The sequence below is a fragment of the Podarcis bocagei genome (assembly GCF_964188305.1).
Source record: "Podarcis bocagei genome assembly, chromosome: 7".
NCBI lineage: Eukaryota > Metazoa > Chordata > Lepidosauria > Squamata > Lacertidae > Podarcis > Podarcis bocagei.
The window spans coordinates 54996998-55016394 of NC_138132.1; the positions used below are offsets into that span (position 1 = coordinate 54996998).

Sequence of the window (19397 nt, forward strand, 5' to 3'; positions counted from 1 at the left end):
GGCTTCCTCCTTGATGCCCCAGCCCTCACGTTAGTTGAGGGTGAGATGCAGTTAAAGGCAGGGGAAGGCAGTCTATATTCAGCCAGAGCAGGTCTACTTACAGGACAGAAAAGTGAGCAAGCTTTTATAGAGAGTCACTGCGGGTCACACGCCCAACTCCGGCCAATGGCTGTAAGGGGGTTGATGGCCCTGACTTCAGCCTAATTCCAGGCTTCAGCCAGAGAGTACAGTGCAGGAAAAACTTGGTGGTGGTTGTGCAATTATTTGTCTTCAATTGCACCCCTTTTATTGTCACAATGATCCTATAAGATATATGACACGCAGAGAGTGAAAGTGACTGGCCCAAAACCATCCAATGAGCTTCACAACAGAGTGGGGGTTTCGAACCCAGGTCTCGCCAGTGTTTGTCCGACATTAGAAGAGTTCTGCTGGATCAGACCAAAGTTCTATCTAGTCCAGCATTCTGCTGCCCACCAGGGCCATTTAGAGGCCTCCAGGAAGCCCAGAAACCCATGTCAGCTATTGTGACATCCTGATTTTGTTACCGAAAATAGCATGGCTAGACCTTCTGCCATTGATCTGTGCTATCCTCCTTTAAAGCCACCTAAGCTAGCGACCCTCACTTCACCTTGCAGCAGTGAGTTCCATAGGTTAATTGCATAAAGCACTCTCTTTTGTCTGTCTTGAATCTATTGCCCATCTATTTCCTTTGGTGACACTGAGGTCCTATGCAGTCTTCCCAGCTGTATGAGCCCAACCAACAGCATAGCCGATAGCCAATGCGTTGGAGTTGTATAGCCCAAAACATTTAGAGGGCACCAGGTTGGAAAAGTCTGTCCTGATGTTATGAGAAAGAGAAAAAGTTGCTGAAGGCTTTGCATACACATTGCCCCTGTGTGTATTTACTGATGTATCTATAGTCCATATGTACACACACAAACACACACATACACATATGCACATAAACACATATACTGGTATATGTATGTATACATATGTATCTCAAGGGGTATGCAATCTATAAGAATAAAATCAGCAAATAGCACCCATAAAATGTCAGTTTGCCTCTGGGATGTTGCCAGTGGAAAGTGCAGCATTCGTCCACCACTTCTCAGCTAGCTAGGGCTTGCAATTAGACCTAAGGGAAGCAACTGGCCTCTTGTTTGCTGCCCTTCAGCCTGCTGGGGATGGTGGGAATTGGGCTTGGAGGGAGCACACATTTTCCAAGCTCACCTAGTGCAAGTGAGACTGCTCTGAAGTTTAAAGGATGATGCATGGTTCGGAAAGGATAGTTTTGACTTCAGAAAACACAGGTACATCTGAGCATGCATTTCATTGAAAGCAATAGGGGTGCATTCCAAAAGAGCTGAACATATGATGTGCACCGGTTATCCTTAGCATCTCCTTAGTTAGATCAGCCTTGGGCACTGGGAGCTGGGGAAATGGATCCATGTTTAAGGTTAGAAATCAACAATATGTTGTATTTAAATTATTGGGAGCGAGGAGTAGGAAAGGAATTTTTACAGATAAAAAGTAGAAGCAAAATACAAAAATGTATTTTCTCTCTCTTCCTACCCTTGTTCCTTTTCACAGTGGGATGTCTTGTGTAATTTAGTAGGTGGGTGATGCTGAGAGAAAGTCGGAAGGGGGCTCTCCAAAAGTGCCTGTAGAAGCTGTTGGAACTGGTAGCTGCTACAGTCACAATAGGCTCCCCATGGGTCACATAGAGCCTTTTTCAATAGCTCCTGTGTGAACTCTCCAAGTCAGCAAGTCAAAACAGGTCAGAAGTACAAATATTTCTGCTTCAGTTATTTGTATATCGTACCCCACATGTCCAGGTTGGACTAAAGAAAGGAGGTATTTTTTGTCTAAATACCATAAACCTTATTGTTTTAGTCTCTGAGAGGCAGGAATCTAGCTTTAAGGTACATGGAAAGATAATGGATTTAAATATAATCTGGATGTAGCTGGATAATTTCTGCAACTGTCTTTCATCCCAAGTTTCATAGGTACTGAGCATTTCTGAATAAAGCATAAGCTTGGAAAAGAAGTTAAAGCTAGAGAAAATGTGCATGCATTTAAATATTAAACCATCCTTCCTAATGTCTTATTCTTAAGATTCAGTCCTTTCAAACTGGCACAATATGTTAAAGAGTTTCTCTTCCTAGTATCTCCCACTGTTTGTGCCATTAAGCAGTGCTGGAGTCTTGCTTATATGAGGTGTTACGATTTCCTGATGACTGGTTATGTTATTTATGATGCAAAGAGTGTTAATCCTATGGCAATTAACACCCAATTTGGCTCAACAGCATGGTGATGATGGTGGTTAAAGATCTGCCTCCCCCCTTTTAGGTGTTCAATGTGTGTTCCTGTTTGGCTATGTTGACTTTTGAGGTTCTTTAGGCTAAGCATTTCCCTTTCTGATTTGGAAGTTGCTGTATCTTTCATATTCTATGATGCGTTGTTAAGAATTGGCACCAGATGTAGCCAGATAGGTGGATAAAGCAGAGCTGAGATGACTCGCTGCCCACACCAACAGTTTTCCAAAATGTGCAGATTGACTCCAGAATTTTTTTATTTTTTTAAATTATTATTATTATTATTATTATTATTATTATTATTATTATTATTATTATTTTCTCAATTTTTCCACCCTGGGAATCTGGGGAAATTCCTGGGCCACTCCAAGGAAAGCTTCACAGAGCTCATCCGTCTCTCAGTAGCTTTTCTGGCCTGTTGCTATGCTTGTGCATTATATCCTGTCTCTCCCCCACCCCGTGTGTGTGTGTGTGTGTGTGTGTGTGTGTTTGTTATTTGTCTCTGCAAAGCAGAGGAAAAACCATACAGTTAGCAGTCTTGACAGAAAGTGTTGAGGCACATCAGACAATTAGCCTCACTTTGCAGGACAGAAAGCAGAAATGCTTCCCAACCACCACCTTTTGTTATACCTAGCTGTGTTTAAGGCATATCCTTGCATATGGCATTGTGGCTTTCAGCATGACTTTCTGTTTAAGGTTGTTTTACTGCCGTCTGCCAGTCAACCGTTGGCTTGTGGTTAGCTGTAGTTCTCTTATACAAATACGAGACATTCTTTCTGTTGTTACACACTTACACACACACACACACACACACACACACACACCTTTCCTTCTTTTCCTGCTAACCTTCCATCATATATCATTAGTTTCACTTGTGCTCTTAAAGGAGTGATCTGTGCTTCTATTGTTTCCTCTCAAGAAGCCTAGGGAAGGAGAGGTAAGAAGGAGGACATTCCCCAAACCACAGAAAAGCACAATGGATCATTTAGACTGCAGTTCTAACCATGCCTAGTCAGAAGCAGACCCTGCTGATGCCCAAGTAAGTGGGGTTAGGATTGCAACCTTAATCAGTACTTGGGATGTGGACATGTGTTCTGGGCAGCGGTGGCTGCTCTCTCTGTTACAGAGATTGGAGGTATTCCTTATTCTCTTGTCACCTGGGCTGGATTCAGATAACCTGGTGCGCTGCTGGAAGCCATTGCAAGGACTCCTGCTAGTGCAACAGGACTCCCCCCTCTCCTTCCCCACTTCTGCCTCCTCCCAATCCACTCTCGAGGGTTGGGAAGAACCCCCAGAGGTGAGAAATTGCTGCACGTGCAAGCGGGAATGCCTGTCCTGATGGAATGACCTTTTTAGCACCATGAAACTCCTACCTTGAAACTTTGCTAGGGTCACATTCCCATGTGGGCATGCCTGTGATGGGTGGGGCCAGATGCATTTGTACAGTAGGTTACATTCCAGCCATGTAAAAGCCAGAGGTTTCCATATGGGGACATGCCCCCATCCACACACCCATCTATACAAGCAAGATGCATTGTCACAGTTCAGGGACACATTCAAGCCAGCAAAAACACTCGTTGAGGGTAAGACCTGGTGAGGAACCAAAGGACCACATAGAAAGGCCTTGGAAGACCGCATTTGGACCCTAGGATTGAGGTCCCCACCCCTGCTATAGAACCATCAGTGTGATGCATGGAGTATGAGTCTAAAATATGGCAGAGAGGAAACAATGGAGAAAGTAGAAGGAAGCAGAGAAGGGTAAACAGGGAAGCAGTGTGTGATGTACAGCTGTTTCAGTTTCCTACACCAAGTAGGCAGCCTTTGCCAACCTGGTGCCCTCCTGGTGTTCAGGCCAGCAGTTCTAGGAATGGATCCATATTCATGGAGAACTTCTGCTCCATTGATGACTGTGATTCTGAAGTCCTCCTTTCATTCCTTGATTTTTTTTAACCAATCTCTATTCTTAAAAGCAGATAAATACTCATTTTTAGACTTTTGAAATAATAATAATAAAAAAATTGTGGAAAGTTCAATGCATCTGTTCTATAATATGGCCATCTTAAACTCTCCACCATTATCTCTCTTTAAAGAGGACTTGGTTGTCATTGTGTTCCAGATCCACACACCACATGGCCCTCCCCATATACTTAAAATCTTTGTTCCTGGGAAGAAAAACCAACTTCTGAGCCTGATATTGCCGGTATAGCTGAGTGCAAAGAAATTCTGAATCCTGTCCTTTGAGTAAATTCTCAATCTGACACAATAAACATCAGGAGATTGAATTCACCTAATATATTCTTAATCTCAAATAGAGAAAGGGGGGGGGAGTGAAACGTGAAACGATTCCCACTGGGGATGCTGTAAATCTTACAAAATACATACGCTTTCTGTTTCAGCATACATCAAAGCGAGGTGGCTCCGGAGATTAGAATATGTTTTTAATCTTAGTTTGATGAGCAAAACTTTCACTGTAATATTTATTATGAGTGGCTTCACTTGTGTTGCCTCTTTTCTTTGTTCTGTTTATACACGGCTTCCTTTCTTCCTGGGGGGAAAAAGAGAGGGAGGGAGAAGAAGTTGGAAGTATCACTTTTCACAAAGCGAAATGATAGTGCATTGGTTTGTTCATTTTAAGACCAATTGTAAGTCCACGTGGCAGATACAAACTTTCCTTTTGTTGTGCTACCTCCCCAAGGAAAATGCCGCTTTCCAATAGCTTCCCATGACTGCTTCTCATTTCTGTAGGAGTATCAGTAGGTTCAGCTGACTGTGGGAGGATCAAACGGGCAGGCGAATGGCGGGTTTGAGAAATGTAGCCAATATCTTTTGTTGTTTGCTTAGAAGTTCTGTTTGTTTCCTATGATATTCCCCCCCCCCCCTTCCAGGGCTCTGCCACAGAAGAGACACAGGGTAGGGGAAAACAATGGATGTTTTTGTCCTGTGTCACACAATCTTTTCCCTTCCTCAACCTCTTGAAGATACTTGGGCTGGGAGGTCTGAATACCCCACCCCACACACTGAAAAAATGCACAAGGCTAGCTCTAACCCCAGCAGCTACACCCCCATATTCCGCTTGTCAGAAGTGGCTCTGAATACATATTGGTCTACATGTATAGAGTTCCTCTGTGTGGGAGTGGGGGCTAGCTGGACCAGGGTTTCACCAGGAGCTCTGCACCTATACATGTATACCTTCAAGACCCTGTTATTGTAAGGCACTCTATGTGGGGCTACTCTTGGGCCTGGCCCAGAGGCTGCAGCTGGTGCATAATGCCGCGGCTCAACTGTTGATGGGGACAGACTATCGCCAATTCATAACTGCAGTGCTCAATAGCTTGCGCTTGGTGCTTATACAGTGGTACCTTGGGTTAAGAACTTAATTCGTTCTGGAGGTCTGTTCTTAACCTGAAACTGTTCTTAACCTGAGGTACCAGTTTAGCTAATGAGGCCTCCCACTGCTGTCGCATCGCCGCCATGTGATTTCTGTTCTCATCCTGAAGCAAAGTTCTTAACCCGAGCTACTATTTCTGGGTTAGTGGAGTCTGTAACCTGAAGCGTCTGTAACCCGAGGTACCACTGTACATTAGCAGCCTAGCTCAAGATTCTTGCATCACTTTACAATGCATTAACAATTTGGGCCCAGGATATCTCAAGGACCACCTATTCCCTTGTATCCCTACCCGATCACTGAGGTTTTAGGGGAGTCCGTGTTAGTGGGCCCACATTGGCTTGTATCCACCAGGAACCATGCATTTGGTATTGTGGGACCAATTTTATGGGACTGCCTTCTGGCTAGGGTCAGACAAACCCCCTTGCACCTGAACTTCTGGTACCTGCTGAATACTTTTTTTATTCCAGCAGGCATTTTACTTGATGTTTGAATTTATAGTTTTCACTGATTCCTATATATATATTGTATTGTATCTTTGTAAACCATTTAGGGACTATTGTAGTAAAGTGGTATATAAACTGAGACAGTTCAGGAATTGGTGATCTATTTTCACTGTGTGTGTGGTAGTCCAATAAATGAAGCTACATCACCTGGGCTATTATTTCAGCAGCCAGGAGGGCTAAACAGCTTGCAAGATCCCGTGCCCTTCTTGTCTCAATTCTCTTCCTGAGCAAAGCAACATTTATGTACGGTAAGCCTTTGTTTATTTCCACACGCAGACACGTTCAATCCAGATAGCTCAATGAAGATGTCAGCCCAGGATGCAGCAGCGGTGAAAAAGGCAAATTCTATGCTAGGGATCATTAGGAAAGGGGCTGAAAATAAAACTGCCAATATCATAAAGCTGTTACACAAATCTATGGTGTGACCGCATTTGGAATACTGTGTGCAGTTCTGCTCGCTTCACCTCGAAAAGAAAATTGCAGAGTTGAAAAGGGTTCAGAATACGGCAACCAAAAAGTTTTTCTTCCTCTCATTTATAGCACTAGAACTCATGGACTGAAGGTAGGAAGATACAGGACATATAAAAGGAAGGACGTTTTCATGCAGTGCACAGTGGAACCTGCTCCCATAGGAGGCAGTGATGGCTACCATCTTGGATGGCTTTATAAGAAGAGGTTTAGACAAACTCATGGAGAACTGGAGGCAGTAATGTTTCTGAACACGAGTTGCTGAAGGAGACCACAGGAGGAGGGAGTGCACTCTCATGCTTCAATCCTGCGTGCAGGTTTCCCACAGACATCTGCTTGACCACTATAAGAACAGAATGCTAGACTGGATGGGCCAATGATCTTCTTGTGTTCCCTGTTTTACTCTTTTCTGTTGCCAAACCGAGTGGCTCATGTTTAAAAATGACTATGCAAAAGCAGCAAAGAGGTGCCCAGATGGTGATACCTGGTATCACGACACAGCCTAATTGATCAGAAACTACCAGGCATAAATCGGGCAATCTGCTCTCTCCCTCCTCCCTTTGTTTTGTTTTTACCCCCCCCCCCTTAATAAAAACCTAAAATTTCAAGTTGCCGGAGTGAAACACGCCACATCTTTAGAGGTCAGATGGGGCTGAAACTCGAACAGCTGTCTGACAAACATCCTGGATTGTTTTTAATTGTCTCCCCTTTCTTTGACAGCAGTAATTCTTGTTTATATTGTCAAGAGGCTTTTCCCCTCAGTGCAAGTGCGCCATCCTCCGAGGTCACATGCTTAACCCCTTGGCATGGCTACAATATAAATGGCCCCCTTTTGTTTTCATTAATACGTATCCAGAGTAGTATATGGGCAGAATGCAAGGCAAGGGGGCATTCACAATACTTAAATAACTTATTGTTAAAAGGGGGGAGGACCAAAGAAAGCATATTTTTTTGTCTCTGTCTCGTGGTGGGTTGGTGCAGGCCGCTTGATTGATTTGCCAAGGGAGAGGACTTTTGTGTGGCATGTTGATCTTTTGACCTGGAATACATCTTACTGACCTTACAGGTTCACTCTCTTTCTTCCTCTCTTAAGACAACTTTTGTTATTCTAATACATCCAAAACAGTAGGAATAGCTAAGGTTGGCTTGTTTTTGGGGCCCAGCCCAAAGGTGCTGGCTTGGGTGGGGGTGCGCACAGACTGCTTGCATTCCTTTTTCATACCTTAACACCTGATGTGCCACCAGATAAAATTTATTTGCAACACGAGAGAAATGGGACGCCCAAATGAAACAATTCCCAGAGGGGTAGCCATGTTATTTAGTCTCTTAGCAGCAAAAACAATCCGAGAGTCTTGTGGCACCTTTTAAAGACTAACAGATTTAGTGCGGCTTAAGTCGTCATGGACTCAAGCCCACTTTGTTAGATGCATGAAGTGCGAATTCTTAGCTGGCAGGAACATAGAGGAGAAAATAATAATGTGGAAGTTAAATAGCAATAAAGGAGGTAATAATAATAATAATAATAATAATAATAATAATAATAATAATAATAATAATAATAATAATAATAATTTCTTACTTGTACCCCGCCCATCTGGCTGGGTTTCCCAGCCACTCTGGGCGGCTTCCAACAAAGATTAAAAATACATCAAAATGTCACACATTAAAAACTTCCCTGAACAGGGCTGCCTTCAGATGTCTTCTGAATGTCAGGTAGTTGTTTATTGCTTTTACATCTGATGGGAGGGCGTTCCACAGGGTGGGCACTACTACTGAGAAGGCCCTCTGCCTGGTTCCCCATAGCTTTGCTTCTTTCAATGAGGGAACTGCCAGAAGGCCCTTGGCGCTGGACCTCAGTGTCCGGGCGGAATGATGGGGGTGGAGACGCTCCTTCAGGCATACTGGGCCCAGGTGATAATTGGAGCTTGAATATATGCTGAATAGACTCTCTAGCCTTTTACAGTAGTAGAATCATTGAATTGTAGAGTTGGAAGGGATCCCAAAGGTCATCCAGTCCAACCTTTTGGGCTCTGACTACTGGCCTGGTTGGGTCACAACGTTAATCTCTGCTCCTGCAGGACCCTGTCATTTATCAATGCAAACTCTTCCACTGAAACCTGGGGTTGTGCATTCAGCTGCAATATGGCAGTTCTGTATGTTTCCAGGTCATTAAAAAAAAAGTGCTTCCCCCAACCCCCTGATTTTTCTTTTAAAAAGTTTGAAAGTTTATTTTATTTTATTTAAGAATGTAAATAAGAATTTAGGGTTTGGGGCTTCTGCTTTAGAACCACCAAACTCCTTGATGTGTTTCAAGTGTGCTTTCTGAAAGACATACTGGCTCATTCTTAGCAAACCCAGCTGAGGAATATGCCCTTGGTATTTTTATATGAAAGCTTCATTTTGCAATTGTTCCTCTGTGTAAATGGAACGTATAAATATACCGAGGAAGGCAAAGGAAGCTATTATCTCTAGAAGATGAGCCAATAATATATGCTTATCAAAGCAGAACACTGCTCTGAAAAACTGCAAGTTATACTTCAGTGAGGATTCATGCCAGAAGCAAGAGCAGTTTACGGTGGTCTCGCCCCTCCCCCCTTTCAAATTGCATTAATCAGGGTAAAAAAACAAAAGCATCTCTCTCTTTCTGTTGTTCATGTTTGTTTACCTAATTGCAGCTGAAGAAAAATCCAGGTATAGATCTCTGAAATGGAAGCTTAATTAACCAGATTCCTATTTTTGCATCCAAAGTGGAAATACTGAATGTGTGAAGTGAGGGAACAGGACTATCTCCCCCCACCCGCCCTTTGCAAATTCACGAGTTCTTCTACACAGAGAATAGAGACATGCAGTTTGTATGTGCGTAGGCCGTTTCCCTGAAACAGTGACCCTGCAAAATCTGGCATTCTGACCTTGGTTTCCAGTAGTTTTTGGATGAGCTTAGGGTTGCTTTGACTCATAGCTAAGGCAAGGCTGGCTGTTCATGTTCTCACAAGTATGAACACAGGAAGCTGCCTTATACTGAGTCAAACCATCAGTCCATCTAGCTGACTATTTTCCACATGGACTGGCTGTAGCTTCCCAGGGCTTTGGGCAGGAGACAGTTCTGGATATGCTTGGGATTGAACCTGGGACGTTGTATTCTACAAGGAATTTTTGACTTAGTTCTTGCATAGGGAACATATGTTCAGCCTTGTAGGCAATCTTTGGGTTCAGGATACAGAGGCTGAGGAACAAAAACACACGCTATGCTATAGTCTTCTATTCAGAATGTTTGCAAATATGGTGACTTGTTTCCCTTGTGAGAAGTTAGACCCTCAGCTGGATCCTTTTGCAAATGAGACTTTCTTTGTTGTGTCCTCTTGCTTTCAAAAAAGATTTTCACCACCATCCTGACACACACATTCCTGAATGTTATTTACACTTCATATTATCTTCTGTCTCTGGGTTCACTACAGCTTTTGATGGTTTTGATGTTTTGAGAGGTGAGGGAGATCACAGGCTAATCAGAATCCCGTTCATCTATAGATCTGACAGTACAAGTCCAGGTCTGACCAACTGGAGCATCTTTTCCAGCTCGGTTCTCACACTGGGATGGAAAGTCATGGCAGAAAACTTGTGCCACCAACGCAGTGATGAACAAATATGTCAATTTCTGTTTCTCATTTCTTCAGCATTTAGTTCAGTTCTCCACATTTTTGCATTCATTTGCAATTTGAAAACAAAAAGTCTGCATGGAAACGAGTCAGTATCGTGGTGCAAATTTCCCATACTACCGACATTTTTCAAGTAATGCTAGCTAAAATAATGCGATTTATATGTTATTTTCAGTAATACGGCCATTTTAAAGTGCAGTTCCTTTAATCTGCACCTTTTTTTGGTACACATTATTAGGCTGGAGAACTGCATCACAAAATCCAGGTCAGTGCTTAACGTCGAAGTATAACTGTGTTCTGGTTCACATACTGCTTGGAAATTAGGTAGGTTATCATCATTAAATCTGAAACAAGCTGAATTTCTACCCCATTCCTACCAACTCATGGATCACTGTCCAAGAGACCCTCCTGCCCCTTTCTGAAACTGGAAGACCTCTGTACCTTGAGGTCCCTTCTAGATGCTGCTCTGATTCCAAACACAAAATGCCTCAGCAGCAACTAACAGAGCTCTGCTTTAGAGGGTGTGGGGAGATATCAGGGAGCAGGAGTGTGTGCACAGTTGAATTTATTTTTTAAAGTTGACGATCAGGGGACCCAGCCCAACCCTTATTCCCAAATGAGGGATCATTCCTTGAAACAGCTATTTGGCTGAGGCCCAGTGTAGATGGATATTTGCTTGAAAGGTCAATAAAGGTTTTCTGTGGACAGCTGCTGTATCTTTTACCACCTTTGTTATCGGTTGGCATCTGCCTGTCTCGGGAGACAATGTAAGTGTACACCTTTGGTGGTGAAGCCAAACCGCTGGAGAGTTACAGTGTCTCCTGTGGCTGTAGAGAGCAATACAGGAGAGGCATGTTTTGTTGCAGCTGGAGTAGAGGAAGACATCCAGTTGTGCTGTTGCAGGTGTACCATGGTGTTTTTTCTTTCTGCATTCCTCCCAGCGGTCATTCCATTGCTGTGGATACACAATCAGATAGTCTGTCTCCAGGCACTGTGGTCGTCCATAAGGGATTCCCACAGGTAAGGGTTAATGTTGCCAGCCTTCATGTCATGTTTGCAGACATCTTTGTAACACAGAGTTGGTCTGCCAACAGGCCTGATGCCTGAAGGCAGCTCCCCATATAGATCACTTCCTTGGGGATCGTGCCATCTCCCATTCTGTGGACATTACTTTTTTTTATTAGTTGACCTATTTTCTTAGAGAGCTCCCACGGACTTAGACAGAATGTCCTTCTGTGTGGACGTCTTTAGGAGTAAGCCCTTTTCATTTGTCTTTCCCACTTCCTTAAAGTACATAACCTGAATAAGCCAACTTTTCCACTGAGATACCTGGGGGGGTTATTTATATATTTTTCTATTTATGGGAAATCCCCCACCAAGGTGGAAATGGGATTTCCCACCATACATTTCTTTTGGGAAGCAAAGGTAACATTGACATCTACAGTGTATATAAAAGATGACTTCTTAAAACGCTGCTAAGTAAATATTTTGGATAATGGAAAGTGCCAAAAGTAATGTTCCTGCCGATGTATGTCGGATACTGCCAAAAAGAGCTTTGTGGAGAGGATTAAACTTTTTAGCATTGTCATTTTAAATGGCTTCAAAGGGAAACAGTATTCTTCCTCTATTGCCGTTTTAACTGCCGCAATGAAAACAGAGAGACCCAAAGAGAGAGACTTTTGTTTTGGAATTTGACATCTATGTTGAGTAGGCACCTCCCCCACTTACTTGACTTCCTTATGCATTTGGGTTCATAGCTTACCATGAATGGATACGGACAAATATATATAAAACTTCCCCTCTAATCCTCGGCACTCTATGTATGCTCTAACAATAAAGGCATTGACTGTCTGTTACGGTTTAGTCATACAGGCCACATGACCCGGAAAACTGTCTGAGGACAAACACCCTAACCACTGCTATAGGTAACAAAGGTGTATTCAGGGTTGGGTTACTCACAAGGCGACTGTGGACCCACAGATGAGTCCTCACTATTTTTTCCTGTGCCTGGACCTCTTAGCACCAGCACTTTGAAGACTGAAGGGTGGCTCCACCTTCTCCACCTCTCAGAGCTCCAAGAGGGCTCTTCTGAGGGGTCCTCTGTACTGGTTCCAGGAGAGCCCTTCCTGTCCATCAAGGTCCTTGACCTGTGGAGTGGGTCTGGTTTATCCTTCAAGGACTTGGTGTCTGGCACCAGGTCACGGTTAATACTGTGGAGGCCTTTGTGACTGAAGCACCTTACTTCTAACCTTTTGATGTGCTTCCCCTCCCTTTGCTATGTTTACCTGTTGCTGCTTTATTTGTACTCCATTCTACGAAAGCTTCATGGTATCCCAAGTCTCATCATTATTTTTGCTTCCATCACAGATTAATAGGGCCATCCCTCTGGAAACTTTTCAAACCACTTGAGATTTTGAGTTGGAGGGTGATATAACCATGTTTTAAATAAACAAACTAAAACTCCATAATTCATTTTAGCTTAAATTAGAGTCATTGCCAAGTTCATCTCATCCCCCCCTTCCTCCCCCCCAAATCCCTGATGTCTGGGGTCTTATTTGACCCCAGTATTTCACCCTCCATGTGTAGCTGAATAAGTGAGTTCTGATCTGAGTCCTACTTGGAGTAGACCCATTGACGTTAATGGACATGGTTAACTTTGTTAGGCCTATTAATTTCAAGGGGTCTACTCTGTGTAGGAATTAGTTGGATACAGCCCAACAAGTCAATCTTCCAGCAACATAATTCCAGAGAAACATGCTTTTTAAATTAATAGATTGATCTTGTTTCTTTAACAAAGCCTTATGATTTGTCCTTTCAGCTGATAGGAAGCCTGTATGTGTTTTGTATTTTTCATTAAGGTTCCCCCACCCCATTTCTATTTTTGTTTATTTTATAGGTTCTTTGAGGGTAGCTGATGTTTTTACCTGTTGTCATGATTTCTATGACTCCGAGGGAGAAAGCTCTTAATAATAATCTCTTGCCTGTTAGCTCCCATGAGTCTGTCTTCATTGTATAGGCTGCATATCGCAAGTGTAAGAGTAGAATGTACTGAGCTTTAAACAAGTCTATTAGGCTCACCGCAGCCAAGAAGGAAAAAGAAAAAGAAACCCTTGGAAAATTGCTGAAAGGAAAGAAAAAGGCTTGGCTGGGGGGGCGGGGGGAGAAGCAACAATTTTGTAAACCCTGCAAAGGTCAGAAAAAGGCTTTTGGAAAGTATGCAGAGGCTAGAAATCAAATCCCATTTCCTATCATAAGAAACCAGTTGTTTTTAGCAGCAGTGGTTAATGTACTATATGTGAAAGATTTAAGACTCGCTGGAAAAGCTTTGCTCCTGTTTTATTGGGCTGCTATTGAAAAGCCAACAGCATAACTTCAACTAGGTGCTTTGAGATTTCTTAATGGGCTGTCAAGGGCAAGACACCAGGTCTGTGCTATACTAGCTCTTTCCTGTACATTAAAACAACAGGGGCCAAAATGATCATATACAGAAGTATGAATTACTTGATGCGTTCCCTGTTCCATATGGTCCGCCGTGTCTTCGGCAATTAATCATGTTACAGAATCAGTTGAGTGCTCTCCGAAGCATTGAAGTCAACATTTTAGTTATACCTGTGCAAGGCGAAGGGTGGGGAGGTAAAAGGGGTTGCAGGCGTAAAAGTAGCAGGATGAGAAGTTTCTGGCGCCAACGTCTGAGCAGCTGGATTTTATAAACAATTTCTTTTCTTCCCCCCCTCCCCTTTCCTCATCACTTCTCTGCTCTCCTCCCTTTGCTTTCTTCCACTCCACAAACACAGTACCATTTTTCAACATGGTCCCCCTCCGCACCAAAAAAGTTGTTGAGTGAAACTTTGATATCAAGCATGACATGCTGTAAACAAAATAGGACCAGTGTTTGAGCGTAATATGTCCAAATTGCTGGGTGATAACTTAAAACATGCCAGCCACTTTCACCATAGCAATTGCCAACACGGCCCCGTTACATGCTGTGTATGCCGATGAGATATACAAGCTACCATTGATATACACCATCCAAGTCCTAGCCAACATGCATGCCTTCAAGATCTCAAGTTAAATTCTACTTTTAGTTGCATCCAACTCTTGTCACGGTACTGTCATTTCCCCACCATAAAGCAACTAAAACAAGCTGGACAATTAGCAGAAGGTGAATCTCACTGCTTGCAAACACATGTCTTATCCGCACCACCATTTCTCTTTGCTATTGATTATTGGCTGTTGGACTGCTTTCCTTGAAGTGGGAAGAGCTTAGCAAGGGCTCAGAGGTTTATCCTGCTAATCTCTTTGGAAATACTAACGAGTACATTAGATCTCCTGGTGAAAACCTCATTTGTTGACAAAATAAAGCAAGACTCTGAAAACAGCCTTCTCTGCTCTGGTTTAAATCTGGAGTATTTGTTTTCCAGAACACAGGGAGAAATGAAATGTGTGGAATCATGGCACTGTTCTGCAGGAAGTGGAGTGGCTGTGACAGGAGCCCAGAGCTTTTTCTGAGCACTAAGTTAATTGATGAGAATAATGATTCTAAAAACATTGCTTGTGACTTTCCAATGGCAAGCAATGTCTTGTTATCTCTGTTGGGGCCTATTCAGGATGTGCTTTCACCAGCATAGGGAGCAGAGGAAAGATAGCTTCATCAGGTCCTAAGCATTAGCACCCTCCAAAAAGTCTCTGCTGAGAGACTGATGAGATAAAGCAGACCTGCAGGGTTTGTTTGTTTGTTCTGCTGACCTTGTGTGCCAAGCACATCTTGGGGGAAGAAGAGGGATGCCCTGAACCAAAGCTGAGTCCAGTTTTCAAATCTGAAGGCTTCACTCAACATTGGGTAAAACAAAGTTTCTGTAGACAATTATCTGTCATTAAAGATCATTACATAGACGAAGAACCCAGAGTTGACCTTTCTTTGATAGTGTGCAAAGCATTCAGAAGAAGACTCTCCCATCTTCTAGGGACAGGAGTCATACCAGTAAACTTTTTGATGGATTCCTTAAAAAAAAAAAATTAGTGTTGATTTGAGGAAACGGCTTTCCCAGTTGATAACATCTTTGACCACATTTCTTGAACTCTTGACCTCTCACTGTCAGGGCACATCTTTTCACCTTCTAACCCTTTATTTAACTCAGGTTCCTAAAATGGGTTGAACATTGGAAACCCTTTAATGAACCATATTTTTTCTCTTAGGCTTCAATCCTGCCCACGGTTTCAGCAAAAAAGTCAATTGGAATCTGTTGGGTGCAGCCATCAAATTATAGACATGGCTATTTTGGTTTTGTGTTAATTATATTATATGGACTTCATTCTTATTTTTAAGAAATTGCTTAATAGGATTAGTAAAAAATTAAGGATAGTAGGAGGGTGGGAAATAACAACAACAGCATTATTATTATTATTATTATTATTATTATTATTATTATTATTATTATTATTACAACATTGTCTTTTGATTGGGGTTGGGCAAACCCACTGAGACTTTCTCCAACTTGACTCAGGGTTTTTTTCTGACCTCATCTCTCCCCCTTTCAAATGGGAAAATTCCAGAAAAGTCCACTAAATCCAAACTGGGCCCTTCAATTTCTCCACCCCTTGAAACAAGATGGTCAGTCAGATGCTAGGTTTTGGACTGCTTGGACTGCTTCAAGTAGGCAGCTTGTTCTGACAACTTCCAGAGCAAAGTTGAGCCATGTTCAAGCCTGGACAGCTGCCATAAGCCCTATCCCATCTCAGTGAAGAATTGATCTCTGGGAGTCTCGAACTCCTTTATTTAGCAAATGTTTCTCTCTTAGCGAACCTGTTGGGCTCTCAAGTCATCAAGAATAGGTGAACATGGGGTCTTGGGCATTTGGCAGTGTCATCTCCAGGTAGATATGGGAAAGACCACTGCCTGAAACCCTGGAGAGCCACTGCCAGTCAGTGTAGGCAATACTGAGTGAAATGGATCAATGTCTGATATTGTATTAAGCAGCTTCCAGTGTTCCTTTCAACTATCTAAGACGCGTGCCCCACTGCACACCCACTAAGGAGTGCACTTCACTGAATTCTGCCGGACTTAGTTCTGTGAAAAAAGTGCATAGTATCTGGCCATAAGAGTGATTTATATGTTAGATTATCTTACAGTTTTACATAGCTGTAAAATTGCTTAAAAGAGACATGCCTGTGTTTTCAACACCCGGGCAGTGTTTTTCTCAATGCAAACATTATTTTGCTGAATGATTCATTTTATTAACAAGGGGAGGGAAAGAATAAGAAGCAGTTAAAAGGGAGAAGTAGGAAATCGCTATACAAATCAGCATTACAGAGATTTTCTACTTCTTCTTGTCTGTAACAGGTGATGTTCAAGAAAAATTAAAACGTTTCCCCCACAATCATTAGAGGTGGGGTGGTGGAGGAGGGGAGCAAGCCTCATGCACACTTTCTAATAACAATTCACCCATACAAGGACAAAAGAAAAGCAATTCTGTCTGGCAAAAATGTGAAAATTACATCTAGAATGCCTGGTCTGTGGTATTACTTAGGGCAACGATGCTTTGAGGTTTTACCTTGCATTCCGTGTACTTTGATTAAAAACCAGATAGATGGTGGCCATTTTGGACCATCATTTACTGTATTGATTTGGGAGCTGGGGAACCGTAATAAAAAAAGAAAGAAGGGCCATTGATTTACTGTCTCTATTTGCTTATGGGCTTTTTAATTAATTTTATGCTTTGTTTCCTATTTTTGGATTGTAATGTTTATGGCCTCCCCCCCCCCTTTCTGTTTTCTTCCAACCCACCCCTCTCCCTTGCCCCCCAAGACAAGCCTACTGCTCTGTGAATTCAGGAAAGAGGAACAGGCAGAGGAACAAAGGAAGGAACGAATCAGCTGCCTCCTGCCCATTCTTGAAGAGCGTCAGGAGCTACGGCAGGATTGGCTTGCAAGGTGAGGACGTGATGCAGGCGTGCCTATTTTAGGGGGTCTGACGGCACCTCAGCCCCCTCAATTTTGTTTTAAAAGGGCCAGGCCCCCTCAGAGTTGAGGAGGTAGTAAGCCTGTTTCTGGCCCGTACTGCTTTAGACTGGTGGTGGGGATGCACTTGATGGAATTCTCTATGAGAGCTGGAAAGACGTCGAAAGCTGGCATGTCCCAAGCAAGGCTAGAACTCTTCTCCTTGATGTCTAGTTTTCTAAGTGCAGAGACGTTGTTTTTATTTTCTACAGAGCAGCATTCTGAATGCGGTTCTGTTTGCCCCATCCCTGACCTGAAGTTTACCAATCACTTTTCCCACACCCAAAAGAACTTGGCCTATTTCTCAGTTGACTTTAGCTCACCATGTGTTGATGATGGTGATGGTAGAAGGGACTAAAGGCACACTGCAGGGTTGTTGTCAGCCAAAACTTTAATTTGGGTTGCCTCTTGCATTTAAAGTGAGATTTTATTAAATACTGATTGATACTTTCCCTTCCTTTTTCTAAAAAAAATATAAAAATTTATTTGGCCATCCCTCTACTTTTGCATTTTCAAAACAAGCGGTTGTCTGCAAAACATATTTGTGTGTTGGGCCCTGCACCGTAGATACATTTTTGTGCATGAGAAAAATGAAAACAAGAATTTGACAGTTTGGACAGCATTATATGGCTGGGAGATTGGGGCACACACAGATCTGAGCACAAATTTGTGGGAAATGTTGTATATAAATAAACTGATATGACCCAGTAAAACAGCAGCAAAAAAGAAAAGGGGGGGGGGACCAGCAAAACATATCCAGCAAATCATCACCTTCTGTCAAATGTCTGGGAGAAGTGATAAAGGTGTTGGTTTTTTTACTTGGTGCCAATAGAATGTTAATGATGGCGTCAGGTAGATCTTACTGGAAAAAGCATTCCACAAACTGGGAGCCCCACTGGAGGAGAACTGTGCCTTGTTTCTACCCTCCAAAACTCCCTTATAGGGAGCACCCAGAGGAGGACCTCAAAAGACATCCAAAGAATACAGACAGGTTCATAATGGGAGAGCCACTTTGAAAGATAATTGAGGCCTGGAGCTGGGTTGGGCTTTCTATGTAAAAACAAAACAAAACAAAAAACCCCCACATTGAATTGAACCAGTGTATCTGTGCCTAGATTAGTGTTTCAAACTAGCAGCGAATGCCCACTTTCTGGGGGCAACACCGTACCAGATGTTGGTTTCCTCAAGCCAGTTAAATGGATTCTTCTCAGGGAGCCTCTTTGTGCAGATGGGTTCTACCCACCAGATTTGAGGTTTTAGAAGTTTCGCCTTCAGTTCCACAGGGTCTGTGCCCAGCAGCGAATACCTCCTCTGTTTAGACTGAGCACTGTGGGTTAAAAACGTAACAAACTAAAAATGGAAAAGTCAGGGTAGTGTGTGCACATACATATATTTTAAAGAAAACATAACAAATGTAACTCAGTGAGTGGATCAATTTAGCAGGACAAATAATCACCAAGCAGCACCGTAGGGAGATGAGGGGGAGAGGACTCCCTCTTGGAAAGAATCTAGTTACACGGTTTTCTGGCCTTTTCCCTTACAACTACCAATTTAGTCAGAAGCTGGAGCCAACAGACATAATTTAGCTTCTAGAACAAAAATGGTAAGTACTTTGCAGGCATCAGGGTGGAGAGGGGAAGGGGAGGAACAGGGGGCATGTGTGGGGAGAGACTTAGCAGCAGACGAAATGCAGGCCTCATTAAAACTAAACACCTGAAAGAAAATTTCAAGAGCATGGTGTCTTGAAAGCCTTAGAAAAGACAGTGGCCCCAGAGTATTAAATAACTGTAATCGGTTTCCCCTCTCCTCTGACCCACATTTGATGTTTCTCATCACACTGACCTATCTTAAAGAGTCCCATCCATATGATCCACATAAACAGACTGTTACCATATCCCGCACTTTTTACCTCTTCAAAGGTTTGGAGAGATGTCTGGAATGGAGGCGCTGACGATAGTAGCCGTCAAGCGTTCGCTGGGGTGGTGAAAGTTATAAAACATCCGCCGAGGCTCTGGAGGAGCAGCCCCTGTGTTTTAGAGATCAGCCTATTGTGTACTTTGGAATTACACAA

The 19397-nt window shown here is 42.9% G+C and overlaps 1 protein-coding gene across 10 annotated transcripts in view; it reads left to right on the forward strand.

Moving 5' to 3' along the window:
- FTO (FTO alpha-ketoglutarate dependent dioxygenase) overlaps positions 1–19397 on the forward strand; it is a 274213-nt gene that overhangs the window by 91755 nt on the left and 163061 nt on the right. For 8 of the 10 annotated variants that reach the window (XM_081201198.1, XM_081201193.1, XM_081201190.1 and 5 more), the window contains one exon: positions 17136–17260. The exons of 1 other annotated variant lie outside the window; for it this stretch is intronic. In XM_081201198.1, coding sequence (XP_081057324.1) covers positions 17136–17260 — 125 coding nt within the window. Of the gene's footprint in view, positions 1–6749; positions 7272–17135; positions 17261–19397 lie in introns of those variants that run through there. One more of the 10 variants, XM_081201192.1, reaches the window with a different exon arrangement.